The sequence below is a fragment of the Lontra canadensis genome, unplaced genomic scaffold (assembly GCF_010015895.1).
Source record: "Lontra canadensis isolate GAN:19392208 unplaced genomic scaffold, GSC_riverotter_1.0 scaffold3, whole genome shotgun sequence".
NCBI classification, from domain to species: domain Eukaryota; kingdom Metazoa; phylum Chordata; class Mammalia; order Carnivora; family Mustelidae; genus Lontra; species Lontra canadensis.
In genome coordinates, this window is record NW_022630997.1 from 30964267 (window position 1) to 30983648 (window position 19382).

Sequence of the window (19382 nt, forward strand, 5' to 3'; positions counted from 1 at the left end):
TAATGGACTAATTCCGAATTTTAATGTGGATCTTCTTCCATTTGTCCTGGGTTGGCTGAATTTTGGGGTTAGGATTTCTCTTTTCAGAGGCTGCCCAGAGAGGGTCCGTGTTCCCCTCACTCTTGCATTTTGGATACCCTGCTCAGAGCCAGCCGGGGGCACACACATCCCCTTTCGGGTCCTCACGGGGGACCTGTCATCTTGCAACCACATAGTCATCACATGCCATTACAGGGGCAACCCGGCAGGCGGGACCCCCTCCCAAGGCCGCCCCAGCCCCCGCGCAACCCTGCCCAGGCTGCGGCGCCAACACACAGGAGCCGGCCGGGTCCTGGGTCTCTGTCTCTTCGCAGGGGAGCGGGGAGCGCGCTCGCCCACGCCCACGCCCCCCACACTCCTAGGCGCACACTCGGGCGCACACCCCTGCGCGCGCACGCCGCCACACACGGGCGCACGCACACCGCAGCCGGCCCAGGGACTACCTTGTCGGCGGAGGCCCCGCGTGGTCTGGGGCGCACAGCCGGTCCCCCTGAGGGCGCCGCCGGCCGCCCCGCCCCGCCCCGCCCCTCGAACCCGCCGAGCCGGGCGCGCTGTGGGCTGCAAAGTTTCGCGGCGGTAGTCCGCAGGGGCGTCGCGTCGGCTCGAGCTTGGCTCGGCTCCACGGGGCTCCAGACGGCTGTGACCGCTGGCCCGGGGCTCGCGCGGCTCGGACAGACCTGAGCGCTCGGCTCCCACCCTGCTCCACTCCGCGCCCCGCGCGGATCTCTGCACCCAGCGCCCCTCGCGCCCTCTCGCCACAGGGTCGGTCCGCAGCCTCCCGTGCGCCCGCACGTTCTCTCTTCCTCCCCGGCTTCGACCCTTCGCCGCCGCCACCCACCATGGCCCGTGGCCCTGCTCAGACGACCCAACTGCTGCTGCTGCTGCCTCTGCTTCTGCTGCTGCTCCGGGACGCGGGATGCAGCCACCAGGCACCAGCCTGGTCCGCCCCGCCTGCAGCCGCTGATGGCCAGGCTGGAGTCAAGGACCCCTGGCGGTCCCCGGGGGACGCCGCCACCACTCTGGGCCCTGGCGCCCAAGACATGGTCGCTGTCCACATGCTCCGGCTTTATGAGAAATACAGTCGGAGGGGCGCGAAGCCGGGAGGGGGCAACACGGTTCGAAGCTTCCGGTCCCGGCTAGGTAAGTAGAGGGGGTCCCAGACACCCCCTCCTCTCCTTCTCCCCCTTCCTCACTTGTACATCTTCCCCACCACTACACCCACTTCTCTTCCTTCTTTTCATAGATTCATTCATTCATTCTTCATTCATTCCTCATTCACCAAGCACTCTGTGTCAGGCCCTGAGCCTCCAGTGGGGACATCAGAGTGGCAGTGACACAGAGTTCCTGCCCCTAGGGTGCTGCCAAGACTGGGAGGATGTCCCCCTTGCTGGTGTAGAATACCTCATAGACAAGGCTTTAAGCACAGTGTGGAGATGGTTCTGGGCTGGGGAAGCTCATAGGGCTCAGCTGTACTGGCACTTGGCTCGTGAGAAGGGCACAGAGTGGGACCAGTCAGGTGGGCATAAGGCAGCTGGCATGAAAGTGCCTGACCTGGGCTCAGGCAGGGAGCGTGCAGCTCTAGCTGGGGGCACTTAATAGATTCTGGGCTGGGCAAACAGAGTGAATGGAGAAGGGCCCTGGGGTCTGGTCTTGGGTATACACATTGCGGCCTGCAAGACACTAACATGAAATGTTCAGACCACGCGGGGTTGAGGAAGGGTCCAGAAGCTTGGGGAGTGGGAGGGCTGCACTCTCCTCCCACCCTTGCTCCACCTGGGCAGATCCTTTCCCCTGTCCTCACACCTTGGATGGAGCTGGACAGAGGTCACTTACAGAGTCCTCCCTGCCCTGCTCCGAGAGCACTTCCAGCCTGCGGCCTCAGTCGTCTGCCAGCCCAGCTGGCCTACGCCTGCGGGGCCCTGGGCAAGCAGAGAGGAGGTGCAGCCCGATGGCAAGGGTGGCTGGAAAACCCTGGTTACCATAGAGACCACCCATGGTCACAGAAAGCCATTCCAGAAAGTGTGGGTAGGGGTCCGCAGCAGCCCTTGTGAGGGAAAAGGCCACTCATCGGGAGAAAAAAAAACTCTTTGTCTCTAGGGACCGATCCCTCCTGAGGTGGAGAGGAGCAAGCCCAACATTGGGGCCAGTCTGGGATCAGGTCGGCCAGCTCTCGACTCTGGTTGTGGGACTCAAGGTGACACCTGTTGCCTGGGAAGCTTGGCCTTGCATGATGGTGTGCTGGGGAATACCTGCCACAAAGAGGCCTGTGCCCCCATCCTCCACTGAGCAGACCACTGGGTATGGTTCCTGGACTCCATCCTCCCTGGTACTTTTTCTTCATCACATGGGGTCCGTTTCCAGAGCATCGTTATTAAATTAAGCCACTCAAGAATCATCTAGCATGAACATGACCTTGGGAAAATCATTAAACCTCTGTGGACTTTACTGTACTCATCAACAAAATAGGCAAGTCATGCCAGTGTCTTTCCTGTGGGGTTGCCCAGAGCCTAGCACTGGCCCATTAGGTGTCCGTGCATGTTGTCCCCGTGGAATTGCAAAGCATTTGTGTTCATATAGGTGTCCACCTGACCTTGCATCCGTTACTCAGTCCTCAGAGCCTTGTAGCTGAGGAAAGCAAGGTCAGCGAGGTCCGTCCTGCGACAGGGTGAGCATGTGCATCGAGCACATTCACTGCTGCAGCCCCCGCCCCCCGCCCCCACATGGAGGTGCTCGATCTTGTCTTTCTGCTTGCACAGAACAGGGGTAACACAAGTAACACTGACACATAGACGTTAACCCTGAAAAGGACCTGAGGACAGTGCTTGACATCCAACCCTCCCATTTTACAGATAAGAAAACTGAGGCTGGGCTAGGGGGTCATTCACAGCAGCAGGGGCTGGCATCTCCCATGTGCCAAGCCAGTGCCATTCCTGCTGCTAGCCTCCTCTTCCCACCTCCATCAGAACTCAGCCCAGGACTTAGGACACAGAGGGTACAGCAGACTATTCTCTGGGAGATTAGGAATATTGTGGACCAGTCTGCGACTGTCTGACAAATCCAGCATGCTTATCTGGAACCATCTGACAGCCATGGGTACAAGTCCCAGCTCTACCAGCTTTCTCTCTCTGAGGGTGGGTTTCTGTGCACACAGCGCAGAGGGGAAGGGTCAGTAAGATGAGGGGGATTTGTGCCTTACAGCATAGACGCAGGCAGTTTGGTTCCTCACCTCCTCCCTTGATTCACATTATCAAGTGGTTCACACCCTGCCCCCCTCAGAGATGCCTGCTTTGTGAGCCACTCCCCGGGGGCTGTGAGGAACAGTGAGCCTGGGCAGGGACCCCTCATCTTCTGGATGAGGCACCAATGGGGGGGGGGGGGCTTTAGCTCCGGTCCTGAAACATTCCAGCACCATCCTGTGGCATGACAGTGGCCTCTGCAGCCTTGGTGCGGTAGGCCCTGAGGCCCTGGAGGCAATGGAGCCAGTCGCTCGCCGGCCACCAGGCAGCATGGCTCAAGTTCAGAGTGCTGGCCATGAGCTGGGCTGTGAGCTGGACTGTGGAGCTCCAGATGTTGAGTCTGTGACTAGGGCAAGGGGCTAAACTTGGCCATGACTCAGTTGTTCTTTGTGTTTTGTGTTTTGTGCTTTTTCACTTCTAAAATGGGGCTAGCAGTGCTCCTTCCTTATAGGGTTTTTAAAATGAACTGAGGTATGTCAAGTGCTTAAGACAGTGCCTTGGGTGTGGGTTCAGTAATTTATTAGATGCTATTACTATTACCTTAGCCACCCCTTCCTCCCTCCCTTCCATTGCTCCCTAAAATGTGTCTTGTTCCTTATTAAGCCTACAGCAGTGGAGAGCGCTTCGGAGCCTGACCCTAAGGCTTAAGGTTAGACCTTCCCCCCTGTCCTAAACAACTGTGTTTAACGCTAAGCTTTTCCACTGACCTGTGTGAAATTGGGCAATTTACTTAACCTCTCTGAGCTTGATAGCTTCATTTTTAAATGAGAATAATAACACATACCTATCTACCCACAATGCCAAATGTCACGTTTGTTCAGTTCCCTAAGTATTTCCTGAGCATCTCATTATGTGGCAGGTGCTGTGAGCTTAGAGGACACAAAGATGCACAAACCCTTGGCCTTGTCCAGAAAAGTGCACGAGCTGGGGGGAAGTCAGAAGTAAGCGGGAGAGTATGGGCAGCAGAACAGGGGACACAATGCCATGGGGAGGGGCTGTCGGTCTGCTTGGGAGCCAAGGGAGGACACTGACCCAGCAGGGGGAGGGCTGGCGGGGAGGGGCCAGCAAAGCCTTCGCGGAGCATGTAGGGCTCCAGATAGACTCTGAAGGGCAGGTGGTGCTTGGCCGGGTGTAGAAGTGAAGCAGCCTACCGTGTGCTGGGGACCGTGAGTTATTCCGTTTCCGTGAAGAAACAGTGAGAGCAGAGAAGCAGGAGCTGGAGGTGGACCAGCAGGCCCAAACAGGCCATTAAGAGTCTTGATGGGCCTGAGTTTGGCTGCAGCAGTGGGACGGTGTACGGTGTGGAAACAGTGGTGGGGGAAGAAGGGCAGGGAAGGGGAAGAGGAAGGGGAGAGAAAGAGGGAAAGAGAGATGCAGGAGGTGGTAAGAGAAGAGTATGAAATCAATTCACACTTACCTGGAAACCATAGAAAATCACCGTAAAGAAAAGAAGTCATTCCTAATCACAAACCCAAATATGACCAGAGTTAATAGTTTAGTGGAATATAAATAATAAATATTATATGTGACATAAATATATTATCATATTCTATACATTACATATTATATATGCATCTTATTTTACCTTAGTAGGATTGTATCTTTAACATGTAGGTAAAACTTGCTATATCCTAATTTACTTATTTTTTTTTAAAGATTTTACTTACTTATTTGTCAGAGAGAGAGCGAAACCGCACAAACAAGGGAGAGCGGCAGGCTTCCCGCTGAGCAGGGAACCCGATGCGGGACTTGATCCCAGAACGCTGGGATCATGACCTGAGCCCAAGGCTGATGCTTAACCAACTGAGCCACCCAGGCATCCCGCTATATCCTCATTTAAAGTCACTTCTTTTTTTCCATTACTGGTCATCCTGAACTGTTTTTCATGCCTTTCAGCCATTGTAATTATTCCTATGGAAATGGCTTCCTCCTGTGGTCTTGACTTTTTCTTACTGACAAGTAGAGGGTTTTTTGTGTAGTAAGGAGGCTGACTCTTCATCTATAATAGATGATTTCCTTGTGAAGCATGTGGGTGACATGAGTGGTGACAGGGATCTGGGGTTGCAGTGGCAGTGGAGGTAGGGCCACGGGTGAAGACAGTGGTGGAGGGACACAGAGTTCAGGATAGTTGTGGTGAAATAGGACGCCAAGCCAGCAGGAGCTGGGATTGGTTAGATGCAAGAAGGGAGAGCCCATGGGACTCTAGCTCCTGCTGGAGGGGTGGACGGTGGCAATGCCTCCCACTGGGCATGAGGACAGGGAGCAAGGACGTGGTGCCTTGAGAGCAGTAGCAGCTGGTGACACCACATGACCAGTATGCTCTGAGCATGTGTTGGGCACCAGGCACCATGGTGTGAGCTCAGCAAAGATGATCTTACAACTTTAGGAAGTGCCTACAAACCCTCTGCCCAGTTTACAGATGTGGAAACTGAGACCCAGAGAGGCTCCATGATTTGCCTAAGGCTCCGCAGCTAGTAAGTGATGTAAGCAGGATTTCCTCTGAGGCCTGCCTGAAAATAGACACTTGATACTTTGTCATTCTCTTCCCTTCTGTGCAGCACCCCTGGTGACCCATGGTTCCCTTCTTCCAGCTTCCATTGGTGATTGAATCTTTAGCCCCACATTCCCACTCTGGTCATCCTGATGGCTGTTTCCAGGACAGTGGATGAAGGGACAAATCTCCACGTGGCTTAGATTCTATTCCTGTAAGACAGAGCAGACGGAGAGTACTCTTGGCCTGAAGGTTTGCCAGGAGGGTGCCTGGAGCGCCCCATGGATTGGAGCCACCTCTTCCCACCTCAGATTCCCTGCTACTCTTAGGAAGAAGACTGCATGCCCACAGAGTGGGCCCAGTTAGGATTCTAGGATTTCTAAAAGTCCAAAGAGAGAATAGCTCATCTAAATAAAGTTAGTCCTTTCTTTCTCAGAGAGTTAGAACTCCAAAACATCCACATAATGACTTGTGTTTGCAAAATGTTTTGTACTTCACAACACCTGGTCTTTGTTACATTCACTGTTAGGTAGATCACCATTTCGACCCGAGTAAACAGGGGAGCATGGCCTTGGGATCAGACACGCCCTGGCCTGCCCCTTTGCAGCTGGGTGACTTTCAGCAAGTTAGATATCCTTCCTGAAGCTCCATGTTTTTCCAGAGAATGAATGACCCAGCTGCTCTCCTCTTAGTGAAAATGGGGAATCAAGCATGCATACACACTTGGACCTCTATAACTGGTAAACGATATTATTCCCATTTTAAAGACAAGAAAACTGAGGCTTAAGCGGAAGTCACTGGACAAAGATCCTGCTGCCCAATGTCTCCAGTTGATTTTGTACCATTAGCTCCATCTTCCCATAGAATGAGGTTTTCTGGACTTCTTTCAGAACGCGTTTGCTGAGCCTGAGGGCAGCAGGCCAGGGATTCCCCTTTGTTAACTGAAGCAGATCTAGCAAAGTCTCCATGCTTCCCCGCCATTCACCACTCACTTGTGGGCACGGCCTCTCACTCACTCAGTCTTGGGGCTAGGATCTGGGGATGCAGCCGCGCACAGAGCTGGCAAAGCTCCACTCCCTTGGAGTTTGTGTTCCACGGGGGAAGAGAAATAACAACAAAGAGATACGTATCAGGATGCTGAGAAGTGACATGAAGACAAATGAAGCAGGGAACACAGTGATGGGTTTCTCTTCGGGCCACAGGAGCCAAGGGTGCCCTTTAATAGAAATGCCCTTTGAGTGGAGAGCTGAAGGCGAGGTAGTGGCCCCGGAGGAGGATGGGTGGGACGATGGCAGAAGGAGCAACCTAGGCAGAGCCCCTAGTGGGGAAGCTTTCTGTTGGAGGGACCAGGAGCCAGAGTGACTGAGGCAGAGATGGGGGTGGGGAAGGAGGAAGGCCAGGTCAAGCAGGGCCTAGGCAAGGGGTTCCATTTTGCTTTCAGGGCAACGGAGGACTGTGAGCAGGGCAGTGGCCTGGGAGTGAATGCATCCAGCATTCCTGGGACCTCACTTGGATAGTGCTCTGTAAAGCTGTGACACGACAGTAGAAGGGCATCATCACGATGGCCCATCCGTCTCATCCTTGGGCTGAGCCCCTGTGGTCAACTTTTCCAGGACCCCAGTCTGTGCAACACTGAACCCAAAGTAGGAGTTTCCTAAATGTTTAGCGAGAAAGGGAGGGAGGCTGAGAGAGAAGGAAGAAAAAGAGAAGGAAAAGGACAGAAGGGAGGGAGGGGAAGGGAGGACCTTTTCTTGCTGACCATGGGACATGGCACCAGCACACTTCACAGGAAATAGGGACAGCTCTTAGGGGCTTCTCCTTTGAGGCTTGGGCTTATGCAAGCTGGAGACTTCATGTAGGTTCCTCTTCTCTCGTCACAGCCCAGAGACCCCTGCATGGCGGGCATGCAGACACAGAAAGCAGAGCCAGTCTCTGGCCCTTCACATGCTGGGGAATGGACATGACCCGTCTCCTCCTCCTTCCCACAGAGAGGGTCTCCAGGCAGCATGCTGCCTCATGAGGGACAAGCTCCCTATGGCAAAAGGTGTTCAAGCCACACAGGAGAAGGACTCCTGTCCTGAGTAGGATTGATCAGGCTGGGTGACCTCAAACGTCCCTCCCCCATCAGTCTCAGAGCACACTCTCCATGGTTTTCTGGCTGAAAAGGAGCTGTATCTGCTGCCCCTCCCCCACATCCTGTTCAGGAATGACCTTCAGGGAAGGCCAGTCCCCCTTCAGGCACTTCTTGCTCCTCAGGGGCAGGCCTCCCAGCACCGTCCTTGGGCTACACCTGCCTCAGGCCAAAGCTGCTGTTCCTGGTATGGTGGTCACAGTCGACCTTCTTCATAGACCTTCCAGTCCGTTAACTCATCACTGGGAGGGTGGCTGAGCTGCCTTTCCACTGTGGAGGCTGATCCCTGTTGCCCCAGTCTGCTGTGCCCTTCCTCACCAAAGGCTGGAAGTTCCCAGGCCAGAGATGCTTGCCGCCTGCTGCAATGGGCCAGCTCTTCGGAAAGTGTCCAAAATGTCTGTCCTAGAGCCTCCCAACGCATTTCCTAGCAAGGAATCTGTAGCAGACAATAGACTTCAACTAGATGAAAGACAAAAAACACTTTATCTGCCTTGTTAGCTGGGTTACAACTCAGATAATTTGGATCACTGGAGGGATACCAAGTTGGTGGAGGGAGAGCTTGCTTGCTCTGCCAGCCTTGGTCCTTTAGATGAAAGTGGCAGGGAACCATACTTAGGGGCTCCTCCTTGGTGCCCAGCATACTATCTATGCTATTTATTTAATCCCACAAACAATCATGTGACACAGAGATCCCACTATCCATCTGAGGCAGATGAACTTGGTGTAGTCCTGATGTGGCCTAGAGACCTGGTTCCTAGGACCCTGTCTAGCTTGGAGGATGAGGGGGTTGCACTCTTAGTGACTTTTCACCCCACCCACACATCAACCCTAGATACATGACCTTTCCTGATGGTTAGAGTCCTCTGGGATGCTGGCTAAAACACAAATCCCTTGGCCCCATTGTCCCAGACCCTCTGAATCAGCATCTCCAGGGGAGCAAGGCAGAGAGCAGAATGTTGGGGAAAGCGCAGATTTGGAGCCCGAGACACCGAAGGTTGCAGCGTCTGGAAAGGCCAAATTTAATCGGCCGTCAAGGCCCTGCGCTGCTCCTTATGTGTGGAGCACGGTGAGGGGCTGCCACTCTTGTCCCGTGGGTTTGCTCCGAGGGTCAGGTTAGGCAGGGTCTTTAGAGTGTCATCTGAATCTTGACTAACATTTATCAGGTCCTCCGTGGATATGCTATTTCCTTCCTTCCTCTCTTTCATGGTCCCTCAAGAGTACATGACAGTTGCTAATCGCAATAGAAGGAAACAACCTTAAAAGGAAGATTTTGATTAAAAAAACAAACAAACCCCAAAACAAAAAACAAATCTCAGCTGATTCTGTGGGTGCAGGTGTCCGGGAACCAGGCCCTTTGAGGCCGGCGTCCCTGCACACATACACAGTCCTGTGCTTCGGAGCTCTGTACATGGGGCAGCTTTACCCAGCAGTCTGTACCTGCGGACAGACACCTGGCAGCAGGAAGTAGAGCAGTGGGGGAGGCAGCTACCCTGGCAGCTCTGGTCTCCTGCCCGCCTGCAGGATCACAGCGAGGCCTGGGAACAACTCCTCCCTCCTACCCGAACCCTCCAGAGGACATGGCCATTCAGAGAACTCATGCAGCTGGGGCTCGGCACAGCTTTCTGGGGCCACAGATGAGGGTGCTGTGCCTCCTGGCCCTGGGGTACACCTGGGAGAACCAGGCTAGAAGGAAAAGGTGTTTGACAGCCCCAGGGATGTCGGACCTGGAGCTTTCTCAAGCTGCAGACTGGATGTTTGAGGAATGCCAGGCCTTCTCATGATACGGGCCTTTCGAGAGCAAAGCTGGTCTTTGTAGACTTTGTCGAGTGGCCTTGTGCAACCCTGAAATTGCTCTTCCTTTGTCAAACAAGCTTGACAAGCCCTTGGGCAGACCACGTAGCAAAAGCCCAGACCACTGCGCCCTCAAGTCCAGTTTCCCTCAGAAGGCACTCGACACATGGGGGAGTCAGGGGTGCTCAGCCTCACTCACCTCTTTTGGAAGAATGACCGCATTTAATATTTGTGAACTAGAGGGCTGGGTACATACGGTGGGTGAGGGGGCGCTCTCACAGGGCTTGCACCTGGCTCAAAGTACCCCGAAAACCTGACGCCACCTTCTCTCCTCCCCAGAGGCATCAGTGGCATTTGTGCATTTGTGTGTTGAGGGCGCTGGAGTGCGGGAAGAGGACACACAGAGGTGTCTGAGCACCCCCACCCCCCATCTGCTACCTTTTCCTTTTTATAATGGGATAGTAATAAACCCCAACCCCTCTGACCTCAATTCCTCATCTGTTCCTTGAGGATCAGTAAGGGCGCCCTCCTCAGTTTACTGTGAGGATGACCTGAGATAGGAAGGCCTGGCTGGCCTGGAGGGGCTCCCTAAATGGACACACTTCCTCCATCCCAGTCCTAGGTGGGAGACCCCGTGAACACTGGGACGGACCTATCTAAGAAGGAACCTAACCTGTTGTGGTCTATCCTGCCCTCACAGAAATGGTCGACCAGAAGGCTGTGTATTTCTTCAACCTGACTTCCTTGCAGGAATCAGAAATGATCCTTTCAGCCACATTCCATTTCTACTCGGAACCTCGGTGGCCCCGGGCACGAGAGGTACCCTGCAAGCAGCGGGCCAAGAACGTGTCATGCCGCCTCCTGCCCCCGGGCCTGCCCACAGGCCAGCACCTGGTCTTCCGCAGTCTCTCTCGGAACACGGCCACACAGGGGCTGCTTCGCGGGGCCATGGCCCTGGCACCCCCGCCACGGGGCCTGTGGCAGGCCAAGGACATCTCCCCCATCGTCAAGGCAGCCCGCCAGGATGGCGAGCTGCTCCTCTCTGCCCAGCTGGATTCTGGGGAGAAGGCCCCAGGGGTGTCCAGGCCAAGCCCCCATGAGCCTTACATCCTCATCTACGCTGATGACCTGGCCATCTCAGAGCCCAACAGTGTGGCAGTGACACTGCAGAGATATGACCCCTTCCAGGCTGGAGACCCGGAGCCTGGCACGGCCCCCAACAGCTCGGCGGACCCCCGCGTGCGCCGGGCCACTCAGGCCACTGGGCCCCTCCAGGACAATGAGCTGCCAGGGCTGGATGAGAGGCCGGTGCCCGCCCCCCACGCCCAGCACTATCATAGGCACGAACTGTGGCCCAGCCCTTTCAGGGCCCTGAAGCCACGGCCAGGGCGCAAGGACCGAAGGAAGAAGGGCCAGGATGTGTTCATGGCATCCTCACGGGAGCTGGACTTCGACGAGAAGACGATGCAGAAAGCCCGGAGGAAGCAGTGGGCCGAGCCGAGGGTCTGCTCCCGCAGGTATCTGAAGGTGGACTTCGCAGACATCGGGTGGAATGAATGGATCGTCCTGCCCAAATCCTTTGATGCCTACTACTGTGCGGGGGTGTGCGAGTTCCCCATGCCCAAGGTAGGCTGTCTGAGCAACACCGCTGCGTCCAGCCTCTTGCCTGGCTGTGCCTCCCAAGCTCTGCCCCTCCTGGCAAGTCTCACTGCCTTGTGACCTATTTCCCAGCTGTGAACTGGGCATTAGAAGACCTCCCTTCTCTATTCAAGGTGGGAATGGGTAGGCAGAGGTCCTCGGGAGTCAGCCTGTCAGGGGAATACAGCCCACAGATGGATGTAGTTTGGCTGGGCTTTTGAAAGGGCTGACTTACTCAGTTTGAATTTCAAATCTGAACATGTCTTCTTTCGAAAAGCAGAGAATCCATCCCCACAGGTGTGTGTTCCCACATAGCAATGGCCTTACAGAGCTTGATTACATGCTGCCCAACCCACACTCCCTACACCGTAGGCAAGACAGGCCTCTGAAGCCCCTTCCTCCGCAAGGCTCTCATTTCTGTTCCTGGCCTGGACCTCAGGGCATTGGGATCTATGACCAGCAGAGTTGGCCTCAGTGGCTTCCTAGGGACTCCTCCCCACCCCCACCCACCCCTGCCTCCCTCAGAGGAATGGAGACCCAGGGGGCAACTAGCTCTCACTGCACACGAGTCTGCAGGCAACACGGCACGCGGCTGTTTCATCCACCGTGCTGGCCCTGGGTTTGCAGAGTCTCCCCTTCCCTGCAGGCTGGGTTGCGGCTCTGTCCATCCATCTCCCCACAGCCAGAGCTGGGTGGGCTGGCTGCCAGCTGAGGTCGGCCCTCCCCAAGGAGTGCACACTTTCCTCCTGCTTAGCTCCTCTGCTGAGTTCCAGGTCATTCTTTCCCCTTCCAGAAAGGAAGTCCGTGCATAAATCCCAATTTGAATGTAAATAAATCAGTCGCTGGGATTTCCAGCCGCAGACATGGGGCAGCATTAACCTGCTTGGGAATTAAGGGGCTTTTCTTGCATGTGCAAGGGAGAGGAAGGGAGGTGATGGACAGAGAGGCAGGTGTGGGCTGGCAAAACCTAGCACAGGCCTGGGCAGCTGCCAGATGAGCAGTGAGCAGGCTCCAGCTGGCTGACCCGGCACTCACCTTATCAGTCTGGCTGGCTGCCTGCCGCCTTCCCTGACAGCGGCCAGAGCCCACAACTCAGACATCCCTACCTTGCTGTCCTCCCCACCCCTCCACGCAAGGGGCCTTTCTCATCAACGCGCTACATATAAAACTTCCTTTGGCCTGCAGTGAGCTGAAACTCCCATGACTTGGTCCTGTTTCTCTTGTTGGAAGTGCTTGAGAACAGCCTTCTCTGTGTTTGTGGCTGGGCCCCCGACTCCTCTGGGTGTCGAGGCTGCCCGGGGAGGGAAAGAAAGCCTGCACGGCACATGGTTTCCAACTTTCTATGACTTTTGGATGTTTCCTAGCTGAGGGGTCTTGGTCAAGCTACTTAGACATTTTTTTTTTAAAGATTTTATTTATTTGACAGAGATCACAAGTAGGCAAAGAGGCAGGTAGAGAGAGGAAGGGAAGCAGGCTCCCCGCTGAGCAGAGCACCCTATGCAGGGCTCGATCCCAGGACCCTGAGATCATGACCTGAGCTGAAGGCAGAGGCTTTAACCCACTGAGCCACCCAGGCACCCTTTCTACTTAGACATTTTAAACCTCCCCTTATTCACAGGTAAAATCAAGGTAATGCCACCCCATAGAGTGGATACTATGACAAGATGGGGTGGTGAGGTGGGGCAGCTGCTGACACCCCACAGTTAGACCCATCTGGGAAATGTGCACTTCAGCCCCCTTGTGCTGGTGCACACATGCCTGTGGGCCTTCCCCTCCAGGACTAAGAACACGCTCCCACGGGAAGCGTCCAAGGGCTCCTTGGGGATGTGCGATACGCAGGTGCCCCCAAGTGGTCATTCATGTAGGGATGTGACTTCCCTCCGGGAGACCCAAGGGGCAGGAAGGCCTGAGGCTTTGGCACACCTCCCTGGGACTCAGTCTGTGGCTGACTTCAGAGGAAATGTGTGCCCCTGGAACCTTACCTTTTCTTCTAGGTGGACACCTTTTTCTGTGGCCTCTATCGGGGATGTGCCGGTGGCAGAGCGGGTGGGTGAGGGCTGAGCGCCTAGGTAACTGTGCTCCTTTCCTGCCTGGCAGATTGTCCGCCCGTCCAACCACGCCACCATCCAGAGCATCGTCAGGGCTGTGGGCATCGTCCCGGGCATCCCAGAGCCTTGCTGTGTTCCTGACAAGATGAACTCTCTTGGGGTCCTCTTCCTGGATGAGAACCGGAACATGGTTCTGAAGGTATACCCCAACATGTCTGTGGAGACCTGTGCCTGTCGGTAAGACCAGCCACTCTGGGGTGGAAGGAAACCGCCCTGCCCCATTTCCAGCAGGGCAGCATCCTCAGGGCCTTCCAGGGTAAGGGCTTCATGAGGGATACAGCTGCATATACAGGGCAGAGCTCACAGGCACCCTCACCGGGTTCCAGAAAGATCTGTCCCCCAGGGCCCATTCTGGAGTCTCTCATTGCTGATGACTTAGCCCTCCACATGCCAGTCTGAATCCCCTGAAGGGAATTAGCCCTTGCCTGAAGGCTGCTCATGGTTCATCCCCTCTGCTCTGAAGACCCGAAAGTCAAATGTGGCCACCATGTTGGCTTTTGTGACCATGATCTCATAACCAGGGAAGAAGGCTGCAAATGTGAGGACACCTGCTCTCGTCACAAGGAATGAACCTCTGTTCAGACAGTTAGTTGAAAACACTTTGGGCCACATACTGATACTGAGACGCAGCGCCTCAATAATGATATGAACTTTGAAATTCCACTACAAAAGCTTTCACACATATAGTATGCACGTATAACCCATTGTGGTTTTTTTTCTTAATATATATTTTATTTTAAGATAAAGAGAAGGGAGTGGACACCATTCCCCACAGAGGTAATCAGGCTGGTTAAGTGTACATTGTTTAAACCTGTTTATTGAAATAACACGTGCAGTAATATGTTGGAATACTAAAAAATAACCAAGATTTTTATATTTTTGTAAGTTAAACTTTCTATACTGTAGATTGTGTATGTTATGTGTTTTATGGAAAGCTAATAAATTGAAGGTACAGTGGTATCTTGAAAAACTGAATGTCACCCATTTCAGAATATGGATAGATCCCCACCTACAAATATGCCATCTTGGTGGCCGCTGGGCCTTGGTTAGGAGCAGAGACCCCCTAGGCCTCTCTACACCTTCTTGTCTCTATCCTAAGCTCTGGAAACCAGCTGCCCCATGCCTTCCAGCATCCTACCCGCCCACTTTGCTGCACAGATGCCATCCTGGACTCATCCAGGCAGGACAGGGCCCCAGGCAGGCACAGAAGCCCCACAGAGCTTCCTCACCTCCTTAGTTTCAGAGGGGACACTGAGCAATGGAAAGATGTCTAAGACATTTAAAGGAATATCTGAGGTGTCCTGGGTAGAGAATTCTTACTTGGGGTAGTTCAAGCAAGAGATTCAATCGGAAGCAGTCAGGAGTATCTCCTAAGGTCCAGGGGCTCCTCCTTCCCCATCAGTAGCCCCATCCCAAAACAGCTTCCCATAAATGATTTTCTTACCCCCGAGCTGACATCACCCCAAGCAGACATCAACTCTAGTGCCCAAAGCTGACTGACCAGCATTTCTGAAGGAGAATCTGGGTCCGACTTGGGGCAGGTGTATAATAGCCCTTCAGGTGGGACCTGAGACGGTGATGCAGCCCCAAGTGTTACTCGGAGGAATCTGAGAAGCCATGAGCAGTGCCCTGAGGGGACACAGGAGCAGAAAAGAATCCCATGGCATCTATCTTAAGTCAGGCTCCTGAGCTGAGTGTGTCTGGGCAAGGGATAGATGAGGAAATGCTCCCAAGAGAAATAGGCAAGGATGGGGGGAAGCTGGTCAGGAGGCCAAGAAACCAAGCATCCCAGATCCTGGCTCTTGTGGGAAACTCTGGAGCTTAATTATAACTCAGGGTTCGCCCAGCCTTGAAGCGAGGGAGCTGGACATTCAGACCTCTTCTCCAGGCGGCGCCCAGTGGGGAGATGGAAGCTTCCAGTTCTCTGGCCCTCTTCGTGGTAGCTCTAGAAGCCCATGGGGCCTCTGAAGAAGGCTGTGGTGGCTGCAGCTGAGAGCAGAGCAACAGACCCTGGAAGGAGAGCCCAGAACAGGTAGGTGGGGGAGGGAGGGGTTGCGGGTCCCCCAGCAGAGCCCAGCAGAGTCTGCCTAGGGTCTCCTCCGAAGCATTCCAACTGGTCATGAGGGGACAGCAGCCCTGGACACGCAGCAACCACCCCCCCACCCAGCCCCACAGGCAGAGATCAGGTGGTCCTCCGCACACATGCTGCCTGATTCTTGCAGGGACTGCGCTGGGCCCACAGGACCCGGGCCCTGGGTGCTGGGCTGTCTCAAGCTGATCTGCACACGGAGTGTCTGGCTCGCCACATCTAATCCTTTTCGGAATAGAACAGGATATACATTAATAGCAAAATGAGTAAAAATATTGCAACTTAATAAGGCTCCCAAGGCCCTTCTTCTCAATATAGATTCTTGCTTATTCCTTGAGCCCCTCAGTTTTTTCTCATACACTCCTCCACTTCTATTTCATGATGGAGCTGGGGTGTCCTGTAAGAGTTCTGTCTTGTGCTTTCTGGCCTTCACCGTTCCTGGGAGATCTGGGTCACTCCAAAGCCCTACAGCTTCTGCGAACCTTCATGTCCAGTTTGCAAGGCTGGGGGGCAGGCTGGGAGGATCGCCCCTGCGTCCAGCCATGCAGGGGCTCCACGCTTGTGCCAGGATGGATGTTCCCCAGCAGTGATGACTTTGGAGTGTGCTGGAAGGAACTGGTGTCTTCGGTGGCTGCTAACCTTTATAAAGACGACACGGTTCAGATACAGCGTCTTGCAGGTTCACAGCAACTTAACTTCCTAATTGGTGGAACAGAAAAACAGGTCCAGGACAGATAAATAATAGGGCCACCAACTACGTCTTAACTAAACCATGGACAATGTCGGCTTTCACATCCAAGGCTGCCTGATATAAGGCCTGTGTGGCTGGTGCTGCTCCCCAGCTTCCCAGAGAGTGACCCCCTCCCCACAAGCTGATTAGGGTTTTCCCAATGGCACTGAGTGACCTTACAGTAAAGCAATGTTTAGAAAGAAATGTTTGTATGAAACAATTTTTTCTCCCTCTTAAAAGCCAAATATCAGGGGCGCCTGGGTGGCTCAGTGGGTTAAAGCCTCTGCCTTTGGCTCAGGTCATGGTCCCAGGGTCCTGGGATCGAGCCCCACATCGGGCTCTCTGCTCAGCAGGGAGCCTGCTTCCTCCTCTCTCTCTGCCTGCCTCTCTGCCTACTTGTGATCTCTATCTGTCAAATAAATAAATAAAATCTTTAAAAAAAAGCCAAATATCGGTATCACATTGTCACAAAAGTAAAAGGCTCCAGCACACAACCTAGATGTGCATGGATCCCTGAGGTCACGCATCTTCATCGGTGTCAGCTTGGAGGGAGCAGTGTGGTGGCCTGCCACTGAGCCCTGTTCCTGAAAGCTTATAACCTCTGAAAGGGTGGGACCTCATAGTTTAATTCATGTGACAGTTAGAGACAGTACAACTGAAAGGTAGAAACTTTAAGGCAGCCGGGGTGCGGGGGGGGGAGACTTTGGAAAACTTCTGATGTAACCTTTTTTCCTAACAAATGGGGAAACTGAGTCCAGGTGCCACCAAGTGTTTAGCCTTGGTTTAGCACCAACAGGTGCCTCTGTATGTCTCAGTCACTCATAAAATGCCACATGTGCTGTGGCCTATCGCTAATGCTTCTGTGGCCAGGACATATGCAGGCCAGACTGGAAGAGTTTGCAGAAGTCTAGGGTAGGGGTGGGAAGGTCTGAGGAGGGGGATCCCAAGGGAGAGGAATGGAGTTGATTCCACCAGGATGGAAGAGCTGGATTGGCTGGGGCATAGTGCATTGTGCAAAATGCATTTAAGGGCGGGACGGGACTCTGGGGGAAAGACCAGCAGGGCAGGACCAGCTTGCCAGCCCTGTCTCTTCAAGGTTATTTCCTTCTACCAAAAGCTGGAAACATAAAATCCTTCACTGATAAACTGATGCACCTGAGATTTTTATTCCCTCCTCTTTTCTACTCTCGGAGAGAATGATGCTCGTTCCAGCCTTACAATATTTTTCTTCCCTCTCCATTCTAATCCCACCCGAAATCCCTCAGTCTGTGCCAGCAGTCCTGTCTGTATGAGTAGGGATGAGCAGAGGAATGCACCTGTTTGTTCAATTATTTAGCTGCTACTGTGTGCCCAATCCCATAGTAGGCAATATTGACATGCTTTATCTCTTGGAAGGCTCGTACCAATTTCCTCTTTTATCAAACCCAATGTGTAGATTTGAATGTGCATCAAAATCAGATGGAGGTTTGACTAGGTTGCTGGGCCCTACCTTTAGAGTTGCCAACCCAAGGCAATATTTTGCATTTCTAACCAGTTTTCAGGAGCTGCTGTCGGAGGTCCAGGAACCACACTTCAAGAACTACTCTTCCAAAAAATGCAATGACCAGCTGAGCACAGTCCTGGGAAAGGCTGTTCACATTGGTTGAGTACTTACCATGTGCCAGATGCCAGCAGGGTCTCACAGAGGCTAGGCCCAGAGCTGGGAAGAGGCATAGGGTCTGCTCAACCCGACTCATTCTCTCTCCTCACAGCCTCAGGGTGGGTCCAGTTTTCATTTGCTGGGCAATGTGTGGGTAAATGTAGAGTATGAGAAGCTCACAGAGAGAGGTGTCTTCATGGCATACTTCCTGGGACAGAGGGGTTCCACCCCTTGGAGGCAGCTGTGTCACAGAAATACAGGCAGATCTTGTCCCACCTCCATAAATGAAGGCTGAAGTCTGTTTGTTAGAGAGATGAACTTCAACGGTCCTTGAAATAAATAGCTGAGTCAGATACGCCTCTCTTGTTCATTAAATTGTACCACTCCCATAGCAATTGCATGTGCTGACTCTATTTTTGTAATTCACAAGTCCTGGGAGGGATGGTACTACACGGGCTTTGGTTAAATACCACCATAGCATAGTAATGCCAAACTGTCTGGGCATCAAGTACAGATAGGGGGACAAGGCTGTGTCAGCACCCACCAGGGCAGAGCCAGCCTGACCTACACAGGGCCAGGAGTACCCAGAAGTGTTCAAGGACATGTGCAGAGACGACCATGGAGGCCTGCCCGGAGGAGTTGTCCGATCCACCATGAACACAGGGCCCACTCTCTGGCCATGTCAAATTGCCGGAAGGATGTGCCACCTCAAGCCAACAGTAGAAAGTGGTCCTAGGGTCTGTCACAGTGGTTGTCAGATGAATCCAGATGTCTGAGTGCTGTCACTCAGAACACAGAGGCTAAGCAGTGGAGGGCAGTCCTGAGCAGGCACTAAAAGGCAGGGGGTACTGGCCCAGGTGGAGGGCAGTGAGGAAGAGTATGAGGCATTCTAAACTGAAAGCACAGCTAAGGCAGGGGCTTTGAGGAAGGGAAGGGCAGAGCCGCTCCAAGGGTAACCAAAACAGGGACAGAAAGATTGGACATTATACAGACAAGAGCAAGAACAAGTACTTGCTGAATGTTTACTGTGTGCCAGGTTCTGTACTCATGGCATTCAGTGTTCCTTAGGAGCACGCAGGCCTCTGTGGATCACTCCAGTCCTCTCCCTGGACACACAACATGGAACCAAACAAGATTCCTGAGCACAGCCCTGGACCAGGTGTGGGTATGGGGCAGCTACCACTGTACCTTCTAGAAAGTTAAGTCCAGACCCTGTGGAGTGGCTTATCAAAACATAGAGAAATAAGGTCCTGTTAGCTAGCAAGGCAAGTTAACACATTTTTTCATCAAATTACTAAAGACTAGAAAAAGCTACCTCTGAGGGGTGGTAAGACGGGTCCTTAGGCTCTGCTAATGGAAGTGAATAGTAAAAGAACATTTCTGGAAAGCAACTTGCGATGTTTACCAAGAGCTTTGAAGTCGTTTGCATACACTTTGACTTGGACATCCCTCTTACAATGAACTGTCTCCAGAAAGTAATATAAAATTTA

At 53.5% G+C, this 19382-nt stretch overlaps 1 protein-coding gene across 1 annotated transcript; it reads left to right on the forward strand.

The window, feature by feature from the left end:
- Positions 1 to 659: 659 nt before the first annotated feature.
- Positions 660 to 14394, forward strand: GDF10 (growth differentiation factor 10). Its single transcript, XM_032838128.1, has 3 exons — positions 660 to 1179; positions 10389 to 11314; positions 13424 to 14394. The coding sequence occupies exons 1-3, from the start codon at positions 879 to 881 to the stop codon at positions 13613 to 13615; spliced, it is 1419 nt and encodes a 472-aa protein (XP_032694019.1). The 5' UTR covers positions 660 to 878; the 3' UTR covers positions 13616 to 14394.
- Positions 14395 to 19382: the final 4988 nt, after the last annotated feature.

What these genes read in the sequence shown, in the direction of transcription:
- GDF10 (XM_032838128.1), top strand. Translation starts at nt 879, where the DNA reads ATGGCCCGTGGCCCTGCTCAGACGACCCAACTGCTGCTGCTGCTGCCT. An exon ending in AAGCTTCCGGTCCCGGCTAG is followed by an intron (nt 1,180 to 10,388) that starts GTAAGTAGAGGG and finishes CTGCCCTCACAG; the next exon opens with AAATGGTCGACCAGAAGGCT. An exon ending in GCGAGTTCCCCATGCCCAAG is followed by an intron (nt 11,315 to 13,423) that starts GTAGGCTGTCTG and finishes CCTGCCTGGCAG; the next exon opens with ATTGTCCGCCCGTCCAACCA.